This window comes from Phascolarctos cinereus, unplaced genomic scaffold, assembly GCF_003287225.1.
Source record: "Phascolarctos cinereus isolate Bilbo 61053 unplaced genomic scaffold, phaCin_HiC Scaffold_2;HRSCAF=192, whole genome shotgun sequence".
NCBI lineage: Eukaryota > Metazoa > Chordata > Mammalia > Diprotodontia > Phascolarctidae > Phascolarctos > Phascolarctos cinereus.
Window position 1 is genome coordinate 306738195 of NW_027555625.1, and position 15345 is coordinate 306753539.

At 40.9% G+C, this 15345-nt stretch overlaps 1 protein-coding gene across 1 annotated transcript in view; it reads left to right on the plus strand.

The window, feature by feature from the left end:
* Positions 1-12012, plus strand: part of BRINP1 (BMP/retinoic acid inducible neural specific 1) — a 180207-nt gene extending 168195 nt beyond the window's left edge. The window contains exon 8 of the mRNA XM_020990601.2: positions 9435-12012. Within this exon, the coding sequence (XP_020846260.1) occupies positions 9435-10575 (1141 nt within the window). The 3' untranslated portion in view covers positions 10576-12012. The remainder of the gene's footprint in view (positions 1-9434) is intronic.
* The last annotated feature ends 3333 nt before the right edge of the window (positions 12013-15345 follow it).

Below are 15345 nucleotides of genomic sequence, written 5' to 3' on the forward strand. Positions count from 1 at the left end.
TGAACAATACCCAATCTTGAATACTTGACTGTAAATTTTTATTGCATAGTCTGGGGACTTTGTTCAGAGACTGAGGAGGGGAGTAGTATAGGTGAGCTGAAGGTTGGACATGGAGAATTTCTAGTTTAACCCTGTAAAATGCAAGTCTAGTTCCGCTTTCCCTGAAATAACCCAGGTCCTATGACAAATTACAACTATTTAAAGGGGAGGGTTTAACATTTTCCCTCAGGCAAGTTATTTCCTGCTCTGGATCTCAGTTTCCTCATATGTAAAACATGTTATTTAGAATGGAAAGTATTTTAGGCTACATTCAGCTTTAATATTCCTATCTTCTAATGTCCTCTTTGGTGCCAATTTCATATGATTCTTGAGGCTCCCAAATTCGGTTAAGGTTCTCTTTCCTTTATGATGCAGAAAATTCTGGAAAGCATAGATCAACCAAATTATCAAGCACAATTCCTTTTACAACATGAGTTACATTGCAGCCCCTATGTCAAGGCAATGAGCATTTATTAGATACTTAATGCTTTCTAGGCATTATGCTAAGCCCTGGAAATACAACTAGAAGCAGAAAGAAAGACAGTCCCTGAACTTATAGGAGCTTACATTCTAATGGGGAAAGACAACATGTAAAAGGGAGATGAAAAGGTGTGGGGTATCTGGTAGGGGACAGAGATAAGAATTAAGGGGAGCATTGGAGAGAAGGTCCACAACAGTCAAGATTGCAGCTTAGAGAGGAGCAAAGACATGACTGGCCTACGCCTTCTACTTAAAATGGAGGCTATGGAAGGAACCAACCAACCAAAGGGAGAGGCCATGGGATGGAAGGTACTTCCAGCATATGAAGTCCAGGGGTTGACTGAGCTTCCAGGATGAAGAAGTTTTGGGGACATTGTAAAGAAGATCTAGGTGAGTTAAAAGTATAGCCTAGAGAAGAATGAAGACATGGCTGGCACAGGCGTCCCCTTTAAATGTCTTGACTGACAAGTGGTATGTCGTTGTTCCCACCCCAGATGAGTTCACTACGGTTTTTCAGGGTTAAATACAGTGAAGTCATATGATCCCATTTGTAATCTATGGCCTCTCAGCTGGGCAGCTCCCATTTTCCCTCTGATTGCTGCCCCTCAGGGAGAGAAGCCACTTTGAAAATGCCAGCCTCAGGAACTCTCTACCTCTTCCTGCCCTTCAGCCCTGTCTCTGAGAGGCTTTTGACTCTTTCTCTTGTCCCTATCAAGTTCAGGCCACGAATGTTGCTGCCAGATAGAACATGAGCCTGGAGCTGCAGCTGATGATGTACGTCAGCAGACGCACCCAAGCACAAATCAGAATAATTGTGTGAATCAGTCCCATTTCTCGCCTCAATTAAGCCCCCAACTTTCCAATTTTAAAGAAACACACACGACTTTGCATCCAGGAAGAAGGAAACACTTGCCTGTAGTTGTTTTGCTATTCTCCGGTTTGGTGTCCTTGGTTCTCCTGTCTGGTCAATTTTGTGCTTCTTTGCTGTCCTTTTCTTTCTTTCTGTCCTTCCTGCTTTTTCTTTCCCCTCCCCAGGTATGAGGAGCACTGTCTGAAGTTATCTTCCAGAAATTCCTGACACTACCAATTATTCCAAGTTAAGCCACAGTGATTTAAATGGTCCATGGAATCTTTTTTCTGACCTTTACGTTTTGCTAATAAGATGACTCACAGGTTAGTTTATCATTGTCAGGGAATCATGGGAAGACATCATTGTAAACATTAGGATCAGAAACTTTAGAACTAAAAAGTTAGTCTAAGTCATTTCACAGATGAGGAAACTGAGGTCCAGAGAAGTGAATTAACTTGAGTAAGTCACAAAGGCAATCACTCTGATAGCAGAGCTAGTATTCAAACCCAGCACCTCTGACCCCAAATCTAATTCTCTTTCTAACCTCATAAGTAGAAGGATGCCTCAAGAAGAAGGATAAGATAAGCACTTTTTTTTTTCCCTGGAGGCAGCTAGGTGGTACAATGGATAGAGTAGAAGGCCTGGAGTCAGGAAGACTGATCCTCTTGAGTTCAAATCTGGCCTCAGATGCTTATTAGCTCTGTGACCCTAGGCAAATCACTTATCCCTGTTTGCCTCAGTTTCCTCACTTGTAAAATGAGCTGGAGAAGGAAATGGCAAACCACTTTGGTATTTTTGCAAAGAAAACCTCAAATGGGGTCAGAAAGAGTCGGACATGATGGAAAGTGACTGAACAGCAACAAATGATGAGCACTAGATTGGAAAACAGACAGCATGGGTTCTAGTCCTAGCAGAGCCATACCCAGAGTGCCTCCATGGAAGCACTTCAAACTCCTCCTCCTCCTCCTCTTCCATCTAGGCCTGCCTGGCTCCTCCCCAGCAATTTTGAGGTGTCCTAGAGTCTTTCTTCCAGTAGATCATGTATCCCAGCTCCCTCCATCTTTCACAACAGAATTTGCCTTTAAAAGTTTTGACTTAAGGGTGCATTTTTTGCTGTTTACCTCAGATGTTCAACATCCTAGGTTAAGTCTGAGTCCCTATCCTGTTTTGCAATCCATCTTTCTCTGTTATTAGCCTTGGCTCTTCATAATGATACTAATAAGTCACATTCCAATAGTACTTTCTTTTCAACAGCCATGGTGAGATAGATAAGCTAAGCATGCATTTCCGTTTTCCAGATGAAGAAACTGTGGCCTGGAAAAATGGGTTCCCAAGCTAATAATGGTTCAAGTCAAGACTCCAAGAGAGACCTTCTGATTTAAAGTGCAGTAGCCTTTCTTCTATACCCCATGGTTTTTTCTCCAAGGTATAAAAAAGAGTCAGGAAAAAGGATCTCTAGTGTCACTTTGAGTTCTAACATTCTGTGATCTAGTCCAAGCGCATTATTTTACAGATGAGGAAACTGGGAGCCAAAGACAGGAAGTGATTCACTCAAGGTCACAAGGTAAAATGAACGAAGAGAGTGACTGTCTACTGAAGATGGACAATTACAGGAATGAAATATTTGCTGTGAAGCAAAATGATGACCAAGGAGTGGGTCTAATGTCCAGCCATGATTCATAATGCCACATCCATAATCCAAGACTCCTTTTAGTTGAGTTCAAAGTATTTTGCAGACCTTGGCTTATTCATCTTTTCTCAGTGTCTTTCCAAAATAAACAAATAAATAAATAATGTAAAATAAAATTCAGTGTATCATCCAAAAGCTAAAAATTACTGTTTGTCTTCCATCCTGGCCTAGACTCTAAGGAGTAACCATTTTGTAGAATTTCAGGGAATTAATCAGGCTCTCATTACAGTGTCAAAAAAAATGGCAACAAAGTAGCCAGAAGATAAATAAAGGAATAATTCAGAACAAGGGCTTCATTTTTAAACAATTCATCTTTTCTACTTTTAAAATCCATACCCAGTTAGCAATGGGAGTTATGGGAGTTTTTTCTGTTTTGTCTCTATCTCCTTCCCTACTCACCCTACTCTCAGACTCTCTGGCTTATATTTGTCTGATCTTCCCCAAAATGCCACCAGCCCCATTCTGTACTTTCATAGGCAAAGCCGCCAATTAAAATCAGCAGGGTGTTTGGTGTGAATTAGGGCTCTCAGGCTGGCCTGCTGGAGTGGAGTGGGTGGTTCTGAAGGTGGCAGGGAGTGGGTTGTGCTCAGGCAATGGCAGCCTAGGGTTGAGCCTCAGGCTTCTGAAAGAGAAACTCTGTCACTCAGGCCCTTGGCCAGTTCTGGAGAGGGGGAGATGAGTCCCAGCTGATTCCCCCTAAGCCCTGTATGTCCTGGGTTGGGAATCTATGGGCAAGTGAAAGGATTGGAAAGAGTCCTAGAATGGGATGCAGAATGTCTGATTCCAGGCTTGGCTCTATGTAAACCCAGAGTTATCTCTCTGTGCCTCATCTTCCTCTCTCTAAAATGTAGGGGATTGGACTAGATAACCTAGTGTCTTTGAGTTCTAGATCTAGGATCTTAGGATCCAGTGATCTAGCTCTACTGTTTTAACATTTATGCATTTCCTGACATCCCAAATGCTGAGCACAGGGTGTGGCACTTAGTAAGTGATTAATAAATGCTTGTTTACTGTCTGTATCCTAAAGTCTCTACCATCTCTGATAGTCTATGTTATAAACTCCTTTCCAGTTTCAACATTCTATGTTCTAAGGTTCCCTCCAGCTGACATATTATATGATTTCAATTGTATTTTTTAATATAATTTTTTTCTTACTTGAATAGTGTTAAAGAGTTTAGAAAGTAGACAAGGTAGAGCAAAATCATTTCATTTTCCATGGAGAAGCTGAACTCCTATCGAAGTCTGCTGATCAAGCACTGGAAGGAAACAGGGTAGGGGGACATGGTAGTGTAGGAAATGGGGTTGGGGTGGGATGAGCAGCACAGATTTAAAAAGGAATAGTTAGATTCTCTCCTCCCTTTCCTCTTTCCTTCCCCTTGGTACATCATGTCCCTCTTTCTAGTCAATATGTATTGAAATCCAGGAGTAAAGAAAACTAATCATTTGGTTGTATTGGAGTTAAGAGTTTGCCAAAAGTGGAAGGCACGTTAGGTCTCCAGGGAGGGAAAAAAAGCATCTTCAAAAACGTTCCTTGTTGCCTTAAGCCAAATGCCTTGTAGTAGGGCCTGTGTCAGCCCTTTCTCAGACCCTTTCCACTAGTACTGTCCTATTAAGCAGGCCTCTCCTGTTCCCAGGGCTGAGGCAGCCTGTCACTTGCTAGCCTGGGAGCGGTTATTTATAGAATTCAGTCCCTCCTTCCCATGCTCCCTAGCCTTGCCTCTCTACTTGCAGGCTAGCTCCAATTATCTATGAATGGGGGAGAAAGAACCTGGCAGGTCTGGAGCTGGCGAGCAATGTGGTAACGGTCCCCTCACACTCTCAAACTTTCAGTGTTTTTCATTCTTTCCATTTTTACTCTTCCTTTTCTCTTCTTCTGCCTCATGGTCTCTTTCTGTTCCATCCTTTCATCCATCCTCTACCCCCTCCCCCCAACCACTGCTGGACTAATCTTCTTACAACACCTCAGTTAATCAGATGTTTAAACCTGTATGAGATTTCCGGAATTGAATTTTTTGGTTCACTAAAAGTGAACCTAAAAATTGTTTTCAACTTATCCCTTGATATTGACAGTATTTCTCCATTTCCTTGCCTTAGGAAGGGTACTCACTCAAAGTTAAGAGGGCAGGTTCTGCTTCTGTTGCTATGTGACCTTGGGCAAGTCAATTCTGAAATATGACTCAGTTTCTTCATCTGCAAAAAAAAAAGATTATCTCTAAAGTCCTATGTGGACTAATAGTCTATGTCCTAAGTTAATATAGAGTTTTAGCTTTCGATGTTTAAGCAGTTTATGGTCCCTTAGAGCGATAAATTCCTATGTTCTCTGCCTTAAGGGACCTTAGGACATGTGTTCCAGACCTATTATATTCTAAGATCCCAATATAGCTATCCAGTATTTTGTATTCTAACATCCTGTGTTCTAATGTATAACTTCGTATCAGGTGGTCTATGTTCTAAGGTACCTTCTAGCACCAATATTTTGTTTTAAGATCATTTCAGCTTTAACATTCTATGCACCAAGGCCCCTTCTAGTTTTAACATTCCATGTTAAAAGGGCCAACCTACTCTACCATTTTCAGACTAACTTTAGTGTGTTGACTGTGCCTACAATTTAGTTTGCCATCTTTCTTAACATTAATAATCGCTATCCTGTTGGGGTGGGGGAAGATATAAGTTCAGTAGGTTGATATGAATGTATGCTGAATCTAAGTTGTCCCTTGGAAGTTGCTTCAAAATAAGCAAATATCATTAAGATCCCTAATGTGACCCTTATCTCTTTATCCTCAAAATCCAAGACAGAAAAAGAATGAAAAAGAATATAGGTCTGAGATTCAGGGCACCTGAGATCTAGCTATGGCCATGGCAAAATTCTTCTTTTTTAATGGGAACAAATCACTTCTGAGCCTGTTTCCTCATCTTTAAAATGGGGTATGTGGAGGCAGCTAGATGGCACAGTGGATAGAACTCTGGCCTTGGAGTCAAGAGGACCTGAGTTCAAATCTGGGCTCAGACACTTTATACTTACTAGCTGTGTAACCCTGGACAAGTCACTTAACCCTGATTGCCTCACCAAAAAGCAAAAAAAATAAAATAAAATAAAATAGGGTGTATAGGGGGTGTGGAGTGCAGGTTGGGTTAGATAAGCTATAAGATCCCTCAAAGCTCTCTTCATTTACATTACCAATTTTATGTTCTAAGCAGTATTGTCAAGCTCAAATAGAAACAGATCCCTGTTGGCTGCATACTGACTTAGAAAATTACAAGTTTACATTATCTATATTGTATTGCATTTTTATATATTTTGTTAAACACTTTACCAATTACATTTTAACTTGGTTCAGGCTACATTTGCCCCAGACTGCAAAAATGTGACAGCTCTGTAAAGGACTTTGGTTCTCTTGCTTGAGGTTAATCATGAATTTATTAAATTTCCTCATCCATATCTTCTCCCCCACCCCCAGGATTGAGAGTCAGAGGACCTGAATTTGAATCCCAGCTTTGCTACCCATTAGTTATGTAGGTAGCCTTGCAAAAGTCATCTCACTCTTCTGCCTATGACCTCATCTCTAAAGTTGAGGGCATTAAAACACATATGTCTTGTAGTTTTAAATCCTACAAGCTGATGATTCTATTACAACGTCCCTCTTCAATTGATATATCACAGAATCATAGCATTTTAGAGTTGGAAGGCACCTCAAAGATCACTTAGTTCTTCTGTTTCCCACCCTCACGGCATTTTTCTGTGGTTTCCCCCCCCCAGGTTATATTACATTTTTTTCTTCCTCTGTCTCTATCACCTCTTCCATTTTCATCTCTCATGTCACCCTTCCCTTTGTGCCATCCTTTCCCTCCATTTTCTTTCTCTTTCCTCCATGTTTTTCTGTCTCCCTTTGCCTCCAGCAGTCCTGCCCCCCCCATCCCTACACATTGTCCCCTTTCTAAGCCCCCTTGCTGTTCCTCATTGCTGTATCATTAATGTGGTCTTTGATACAGCTCACAGCCTAATGATTATTCTGAGGTCAGCCTATGCAGGTGCCATGAATTTCACTAATCCAACTCAGAGAGCCTCTGTCCATAATTGCCCCTCCTGTTCTACAGGGTCTGAATCCTAATTTGTTATTAGACACGTCTGCTGCTGCTATATTCCCAGGGCCTTTATTTTGTCGTTTTCTTTTTTTCTTTTTTTTACCCAGAGCTCTGAGCTGTTCGGAGGAGTCTGAGAATTTGTCACAATGAAGTATCTATTCTGATGGTGGGGGTAGGAGCTTCAGGTTTTACAAAGAGTTCCAATGATTGGCAATGAGAAAGGGGGCGCTATAGGGCAATGGAATATTTGTTGATTGGGAAAGGCACCCTCTAAATGGACTATTGTGCTGAGGTTTCAAGAGGGGGTGAGAGCCACGTGTGGTCCAGTTGAAAGAGAGTCTATGTGGGGATTTTCATTGGGTGGTATGGAGGGTCACAGAATGCCAGATTTTGAAGGGATCATAGAAATCATAAAATTCTAAAAGCTCACATTTATATAGTGTTTGGAGATCACACAGTGATTCGCAGCCGTCATCCCTTGTGTTTCTCCCCAGTAATCATTGAAGGTAAACAATAAAACATTTTTTATCCTCATTCCACAGATGAGAAAACTAAGGCTCAAGAAAGTTACATAACTTACCCAACATCATGTAGCTAGTAAGTGGCAGGGTCAGAACCTGAAACTAAGTCTACTGATCCTTAAGACCTCTAGGCTTCCTTCCTTTTTCTTTCCTCCCTCCCTTCCTCTCTTCCTCCTTCCCTCCCTTCCTTCCTTTCCCTCCCTCCTTCCTCCCTCTTCCTTCTCTTCCTTCCTTCCCTTCTTTCCTTCCCTTTTCTTACTTTCTTTCATTTTCTTTCCTTTTTTCTTTCATTCCATCCTTAATTTTATAGCTACAGAAACAGTCACAGAAAGGAAAAAAAAAGACTCACTAATGGTCAAATAGTTTATTAGTGGTAAAGCATTGACTGGAACCCAATTCTCCTGTCTCTCAATCTACTGATATTTCTAGTTGTTCACTCAGCATGGCCACTTGGGTGAGGGGGTGCTTCAGTTAAAAAACAAATATTGGAATCATATGTCATACTCGGCAAATGATACAGATTTTAAGGTACCCACTTTATAGCTTCTTATTATTCTGCCTGTTTCCCTGAGTGTGGTTGTTCTTCTGTCCTACTTGCTGTGATGGGATTACTTTCACAAAGCCCAGGTTCTGGGAGTCAGGGAAGGGAAAAACTCAAGCTAATTTTAAAATCCAATGGAAGCAAATTCATGGTTACTTTTACTATGGATAAGTGGCAAAAACAACAATAATTATAATATCCAATTCAACTAAAACATATATTGAACACCTATTGTATATAAAGCTTTGTGGTAGGTACTTACAGAAATACAGAGATGACTGGAAGACATAGTCCTTGACTTCAAGGAACTTTGAATATAGCTTATTTATACTCACAAATATAATTAAATTGTGTTTTTGTTCAACACAAATTTGTGTTGAATAAATGTGAACCTAAAACACAAATTAGAATATAAATATATGAGCTGTAGAAGGGATGCGATATTTCCCAAAAGGGAAATACCACTTCAGCACTTCAGTGTGTGTGGCATGTATGTATGTGCTGTGTGTGTGTGTGTGTGTGTGTGTGTGTGTGTGTGTGTGGTGTGGTGTGGTGTAATCAAAGGCAACTCTGTGGAAGGTTTACTTGGGTTGATTCTTAAAAGACATTGATAGGACCTAGGACATCACTTCACTCTCTTTGGGTCAAAGAATTTATAGCTGAAAAGAACCTTAGATTCTTCTAACACAATGTGTTGTTTGAAATAAACCTCATTGTGTAGCAGTGGGGATAGGAGAGGGAAAGTGTACCATGAGATGGAAAGTAATTCACCCAAAGTTACACATCCATTCACTAGTAGAACTAGAATTCAAACCCAGGCAAGTCCCCTGACTACAAATCCAGTCCTCTTTCCCTTAAAACCTATGATCTTGCTTTTGGTTTTGTTGTTTTTAAATTTCTAAAATAGGAGTAAATTATTTCTAATATCCTTTCTAGGACTAGTGTTTTCTGTTCTTAACATTTTATGTTTTCATGTCTCACACATTTCTATCATTTCATGGTCTAAAGTCATTGGAAGCTCTGACCAGATCTGTTTCCTTAAAGAAACAGGAAATTGAGTGTCAGGGTTTCAATAGTAGTCTTGTACATGGACCTGGTTAGATGCTTCTTCCATCCTGACCCCCACAGTTTATTGAAAGGTGGCTGATTTTCTTCTCTCTCTCTCTCTCTCTCTCTCTCTCTCTCTCTCTCTCTCTCTCTCTCTCTCTCTCTCTCTCTCTCTCTCTCCAGGACTATACAACAGTGGCTTACTAGAGTCCAGTCCCTGCTCTACTGCAATGAGAATGGGTTCTGGGGGACCTTCTTGGAAAGTCAGCGAAGTTGCGTATGCCATGGTAGCACCAGCCTATGCCAGAGGCCCATCCCCTGCATCATTGGGGGAAACAACAGCTGTGCCATGTGCAGCCTGGCCAACATCTCACTCTGTGGCTCCTGCAACAAAGGCTACAAGCTCTATAGGGGCCGCTGCGAGCCCCAGAACGTAGATTCCGAGCGCAGCGAGCAGTTCATCAGCTTTGAGACAGACCTAGATTTCCAGGATCTTGAGCTGAAGTACCTGCTGCAGAAGATGGACTCCCGCCTTTATGTCCATACCACCTTCATCAGCAATGAGATCCGCCTAGACACCTTCTTTGACCCCCGGTGGCGCAAGCGAATGTCCCTTACCCTCAAGAGCAACAGAAACCGCATGGACTTCATCCATATGGTTATTGGTATCTCCATGCGTATCTGTCAGATGCGCAATAGTAGTCTGGACCCCATGTTCTTTGTCTATGTCAACCCCTTTAGTGGAAGTCATTCTGAAGGCTGGAACATGCCCTTTGGGGAATTTGGGTACCCACGCTGGGAGAAAATTCGCCTCCAGAATGGCCAGTGCTACAACTGGACTCTGTTGCTGGGCAACCGATGGAAAACATTTTTCGAGACTGTTCATATCTACCTACGCAGCCGGACTCGGCTGCCTTCCCTACTGCGCAATGAGACTGGACAGGGCCCCGTGGACCTGTCTGATCCCTCCAAAAGGCAGTTCTACATCAAAATCTCTGACGTGCAGGTGTTTGGCTACAGCCTACGGTTCAATGCTGACCTCCTTCGGAGTGCAGTGCAACAGGTCAACCAGTCATACACACAAGGCGGGCAGTTCTACTCCTCATCCTCCGTGATGCTGCTGCTGCTAGATATCCGGGACAGAATCAATAGACTGGCGCCCCCAGTGGCCCCAGGGAAACCCCAGTTGGATTTGTTCTCCTGTATGCTGAAGCACCGCCTGAAACTGACCAACAGTGAGATCATCCGCGTGAACCATGCACTGGATCTCTACAATACTGAGATCCTTAAACAATCGGACCAAATGACAGCCAAACTTTGTTAACCCCAGGGACTCCTTGCTAGGGACTGATCCTTTTGCTGTATAAAACAACAGAACAAAACAAAACCTAAACAAACAAAAAATCACCACCCACAAAACAGAGCAAAAACAAATACAAAAAAAAAAGATAAAAAAATTTGTAAAATGTAATTAATATTCAAAGAAAGGAGAAAATTCCTCATTTGTTGGAAAACTAAACCGTTCTAGCAACTGTATAAAACTGTCGGGCATGTTTGTTATTTCTATAATCCGTCATAAAAGAAGGGTCGCACCTTTCTCTCGAGCTGTGAAGGTGTTGCTTGGTAGGCTTCAGGGGCTTCATTAAGGGGGTAGAGGAGGGAACATGTACACAACGAATTGTAAAGATCTCTGCTGTGCAGGTGCTAAGATTACAAAAAGAAAGAGCTATATGTAATGTAAGAGAAAAAAAAAACACTGCCATTTTTCCTTGTGGGAGGAAATAGGCAAAGATAAAGAAGAGATTTCTTCAGTTGAGATGTCTATCCTCTTCATGCTCATTTCCTTGTGGGGCCCTGACACTTTACCCTGAAGGTGGGAGAGGGTGAGGTGAGGGCAGATTACTCATTCAGGCTGGGAAGAAGCCCAGACCAGCAGAAAGGAAGGCTTTGCAGGGAAGGGGATTGGTCGGTGAGCTGCATGTTTCTCCCTCACATGCTGGGTAAAAGAAATCCTTTCTGCTTTGGGCTAGCACTTTGGGGGCACTGTAGAGAGCCAGAGAGCTAGAGAATTGTATAGTCTGGATGGGTACTTTGAAAAACTAAACATGCCAAGAAAACTTTACCTGCAAACCCTCCCATGAGCTTCTGGGGGAGGGGTGGAAGATAAGAAAATAAATAACATTCTTTATATTATAAATAGAGCCTGGAAAGTACAAAGTCAGTGATCCAAATGGAAAGAACTGGAATATCAAGGGGAGAGCAAGGAAAGATAGATACTGATGTGAAACTACATGATGTCATGGAAAGAACACTGGATTTGGAGTCAAGATCTGGGTTCTGAACATGGCTCTACTATTTTCTAACTGTGTGACCTTGGATGACTCTCTGAGCCTTAGTTTCCTCAATTATAAAATGAGACTGTTGACTCAAATGATCTCCAAGGTCCTTCCCAGCTCCAAATCCTATAATTCTATCATTGTCCTGCCAAATTAAAGCTCCTTAGCTAGAATTTTTTTATTAGATCTGATTTTTAATATTAACTGGGAGGTATGCATCCCATGCATATATGCATATGTGTTTATATAAGAGCTATATCTGTCCACAAATCTATACATAAATCTAGAGTTGGAAGGGACCTCAGAGATCATCTAGTTCAATCCTCATTTTACAGATGAGGGAATGAAACTGAAGTTCCAAATAGTAAATGACTTGCCCTTGCTATATTGATAATAAATGGCAGAGCCAGGATTTGAATCCAGGATCTATGACTCCAAGTGTTGTTCTTTCTAATGCATCAAGCTGCCTAATCTTTTTTGGTCTAGACCAGGGTTGGTGAACCTGTGGCCTCAAGGCCTCTTGTGGCACTCTAGGTCCTTGGATGTGACCTTTTCTCTGAGTCCAAGTTTTACAGAACAAATCTTTTCCCTTCCCCTGGTCTAGACCCATTATTTCAAAGGAACTCCTATTGGTAAAACTCCTTCTATCAGTTATATCAGCGACTTGTCTGTAAATTAAAAGGTTTGGGTAGTTTCCTGGGGCATTACGATGTTAAAAATAATTATCCATGATCCTGTAGCCAGGATATGTCAGAGACAGGGACTAAACCCAAAACTTTTTGACCTTAAAGCCAGACATCCCTCTATTCATTACCCCAGAGTACTTCTCATATTATCCTTGCATGTGAATATGTGTTCATGCATATATGTGTGTATGTGTGTGTGCGTGCGTGTGTGTGTATGTATACAAAATATGCACATAGATATATCTATCATTATAGAGTCTCAATGAGAAGGAAAAATACAACATGAAAGAAAACATAATCAAAGTTTATAAGTATGAACAAGATGTCAGGCATTATTAGGAAGGAGAGATAGATCCCTTTTACTTGGAAGATCAGAAAAACAAAACAAAACAAAACTTCCATGGACAGGAAATAAGCTGGATCTTGAAGGATGAATAGGATTTCAATAGACAGGGCTGAAGTTTGGTATTCCAGATAAAGGGGTGTGTGTTTATGTACGAGAGAGAGAGAGAGAGAGAGAGAGAGAGAGAGAGAGAGAGAGAGAGAGAGAAGAGAAAGAGAGAGAGAGAGAGATTCAGAGAGGTAGACAAATAAACACAGCATAATATAGCTGAAAGTTGCCTTAGAACATATAATGGCTAGTACCAAAATGGCCTTAGGCTATAAAATGTGAGACTAGTGAATGTTAAAGCTAGAAGGAAGTATGTAAATCATCAGTCTCAAGTTTTCTTTTCATAGAGGAGAGAGGAGAAAGAGAGATAATGAGAGAGACAGAGACAAAGACATATAGGGATAGAGACAGAGAAAAGGAATATATAACCACAGGTAAATATAATGGATGTTGCATGGGAAAAAAAGTATCATTATGTGGTTTGGTATTTTTGGTCAGTCAAAGACTCCAATCAAAACAGAACTGAGGAGTGTTCAAAAAGAGGGAAGAAATAAATAAAGGAGCAAATTCCTCCTGAATAATTCACTAACAAAAGAAATAAGAATGGACCTAATGTTCAGCTTTCAGGATTGAGCTCATTTAATCATAGAAGGTCAGGATGGGAAGAGACCTTAGATACAGAACATGAGAACAATGAGAACAAGGAATGTGTAAGCTATAGAGGACCTTTAAACTTTGAGTGTTAGAGTTCTATGAAGCTGAATCTTAAATCTGGAAGTGACATCATCACAATCCCTCTCATTTTATAAAGGAGAAAAATAAGACCCAGAAGGTTTAAGTTTAATTCAATAAAAATTAATTAATGAACTAATCCACAATTGATAGTGGTGGTTCCAGTACTAAAACTTAGGACTCCTGAATCCTAAATTAGTGGTCTTCCCTCTATGCCGTGCAACTACCTTTACGCCATGATCTTGTAGCTCTTTGAAGAAATGCTTTATCAAAATATGTGATTCACTTTGTGAGGAGTCAAGGATTCCAGCTTTCATGAAATCCACAGATAAATTTCTTTCAGATCCTCACATTCACCAGTACCTGCAGTATTATTTTTATGTTGAATGTCAGCTCAGGCACAATGTAGCAGAATGTTCCCTTAGAAAATAGAATGGGAAATCCATACTGGCCTTAGACTATAGACTACATGAGAATAGAGAATGTTAAAGTCAAAAAGAATAGTATAAATCATCAATCTCAAGTTCCTCTTTTCATAAAGGAGGAAGCCAAGGCCCAAAGAGGATTGGTCTAGCCATATGTGTGTGTATGCATATACATATGTATATGTATGTATGTATGGTCAGGGGGGCAAGGTAATTATATAACCAATACAACATAGCTTTATAAGGTGAAATAGTCTCTTAACATCAATATATCCCTATGTTGAGGTAAGTTTTGGTGTGTACCTTGACAATCACTCCTTCCCCCCACCCCCCACATCACTATTATTATCCTAAACCAAATGCAGAGTATTGGAGTATCACATTACAAAAGGAATTTTGTCACTGAGATTTCATACCGCAAAGTAACAATAACGCAGGGGCTCAGAGCTTGTAGCAGAAGCATAGAGGAATCCCTTAATATGTTTAACCAGGAATATTTTTGTGATCCACTCCAAGAACAGAGCACATGGCAAAATCATAGATAACCTTGTTGCTAAACAATGCCTCAATTGGAACTAGTGCCGTCTTGGTGACAAACACTGAGTATACTATGGGCTCTCTTATGGAAGATCTTTTGAATGTCAGATTCAGGGAATGAAGTCAAAATTCTTTAACTTTGAAAATTCTGTGCTGAATTCACACCACAGGTTTTCCAGTGACACTAGCACTCTACAAAGAGTAGATGGGTGGGCATCGAAAAAGAATTTCATTCAAGATATGACATTAATGTGACAAAGGACTTCATTAAGTGAAGAACCAATAGGGGAAAAACAACAACTTCTGCCCTCAGATAAATCATTTCCCCTCTCCAGGCCTCAGGTTTGTTCTCTGTAAAGTGATGGAGTTGGACTAGATGGGCTTTTGGGTCCCTTCCAGATGAAATCGGATAGGATGATATAATTGCATGTCTTTGAGGGTAAATCTAGGAAAAAGGCCTATCCCTGGAGGAGAGTTAGAGTTAAAGAATGCAGATACTGTACCAATACCATTTCTCTTCCTTTTCCTTACTCTTCTAAATCCTTTCAGTTGTTCATAAAGTCAAATCCTTCACCTTCAGTTCTTCCTCATTCCCTGCCAAACATATTTAGTGAGGGAAGAGTAGTGATTTTTTTTCTATGTTTGTTTTGTATTTGTATGGAGACTTTTGAGAGAAGTCTAGGTTTAATGATTGGAAATGCAAGGAAATGGGATTATTCCCAAAGGCTAAGAATAAATGAATTATCAGCACTTTTATTCCAAGTTGAAAAGACTATCTCCCCGACAGGAGAATATGCTACTCTTTGGATCTCCTAACTCCTTCCATGCAGACACTATGCTCTGAAAGATCAGGGTCCTCCCTCTCTTTCTCTGAGAGGAAAGATTCCTGAAGGCTTCCCAGGAGTTTGTAATTCAATTACTGTCTTACCAGCTTGATGCAGCAACCAAGGAACAACGGTGTCTTATTAATATTCTGATGCTGAGGCA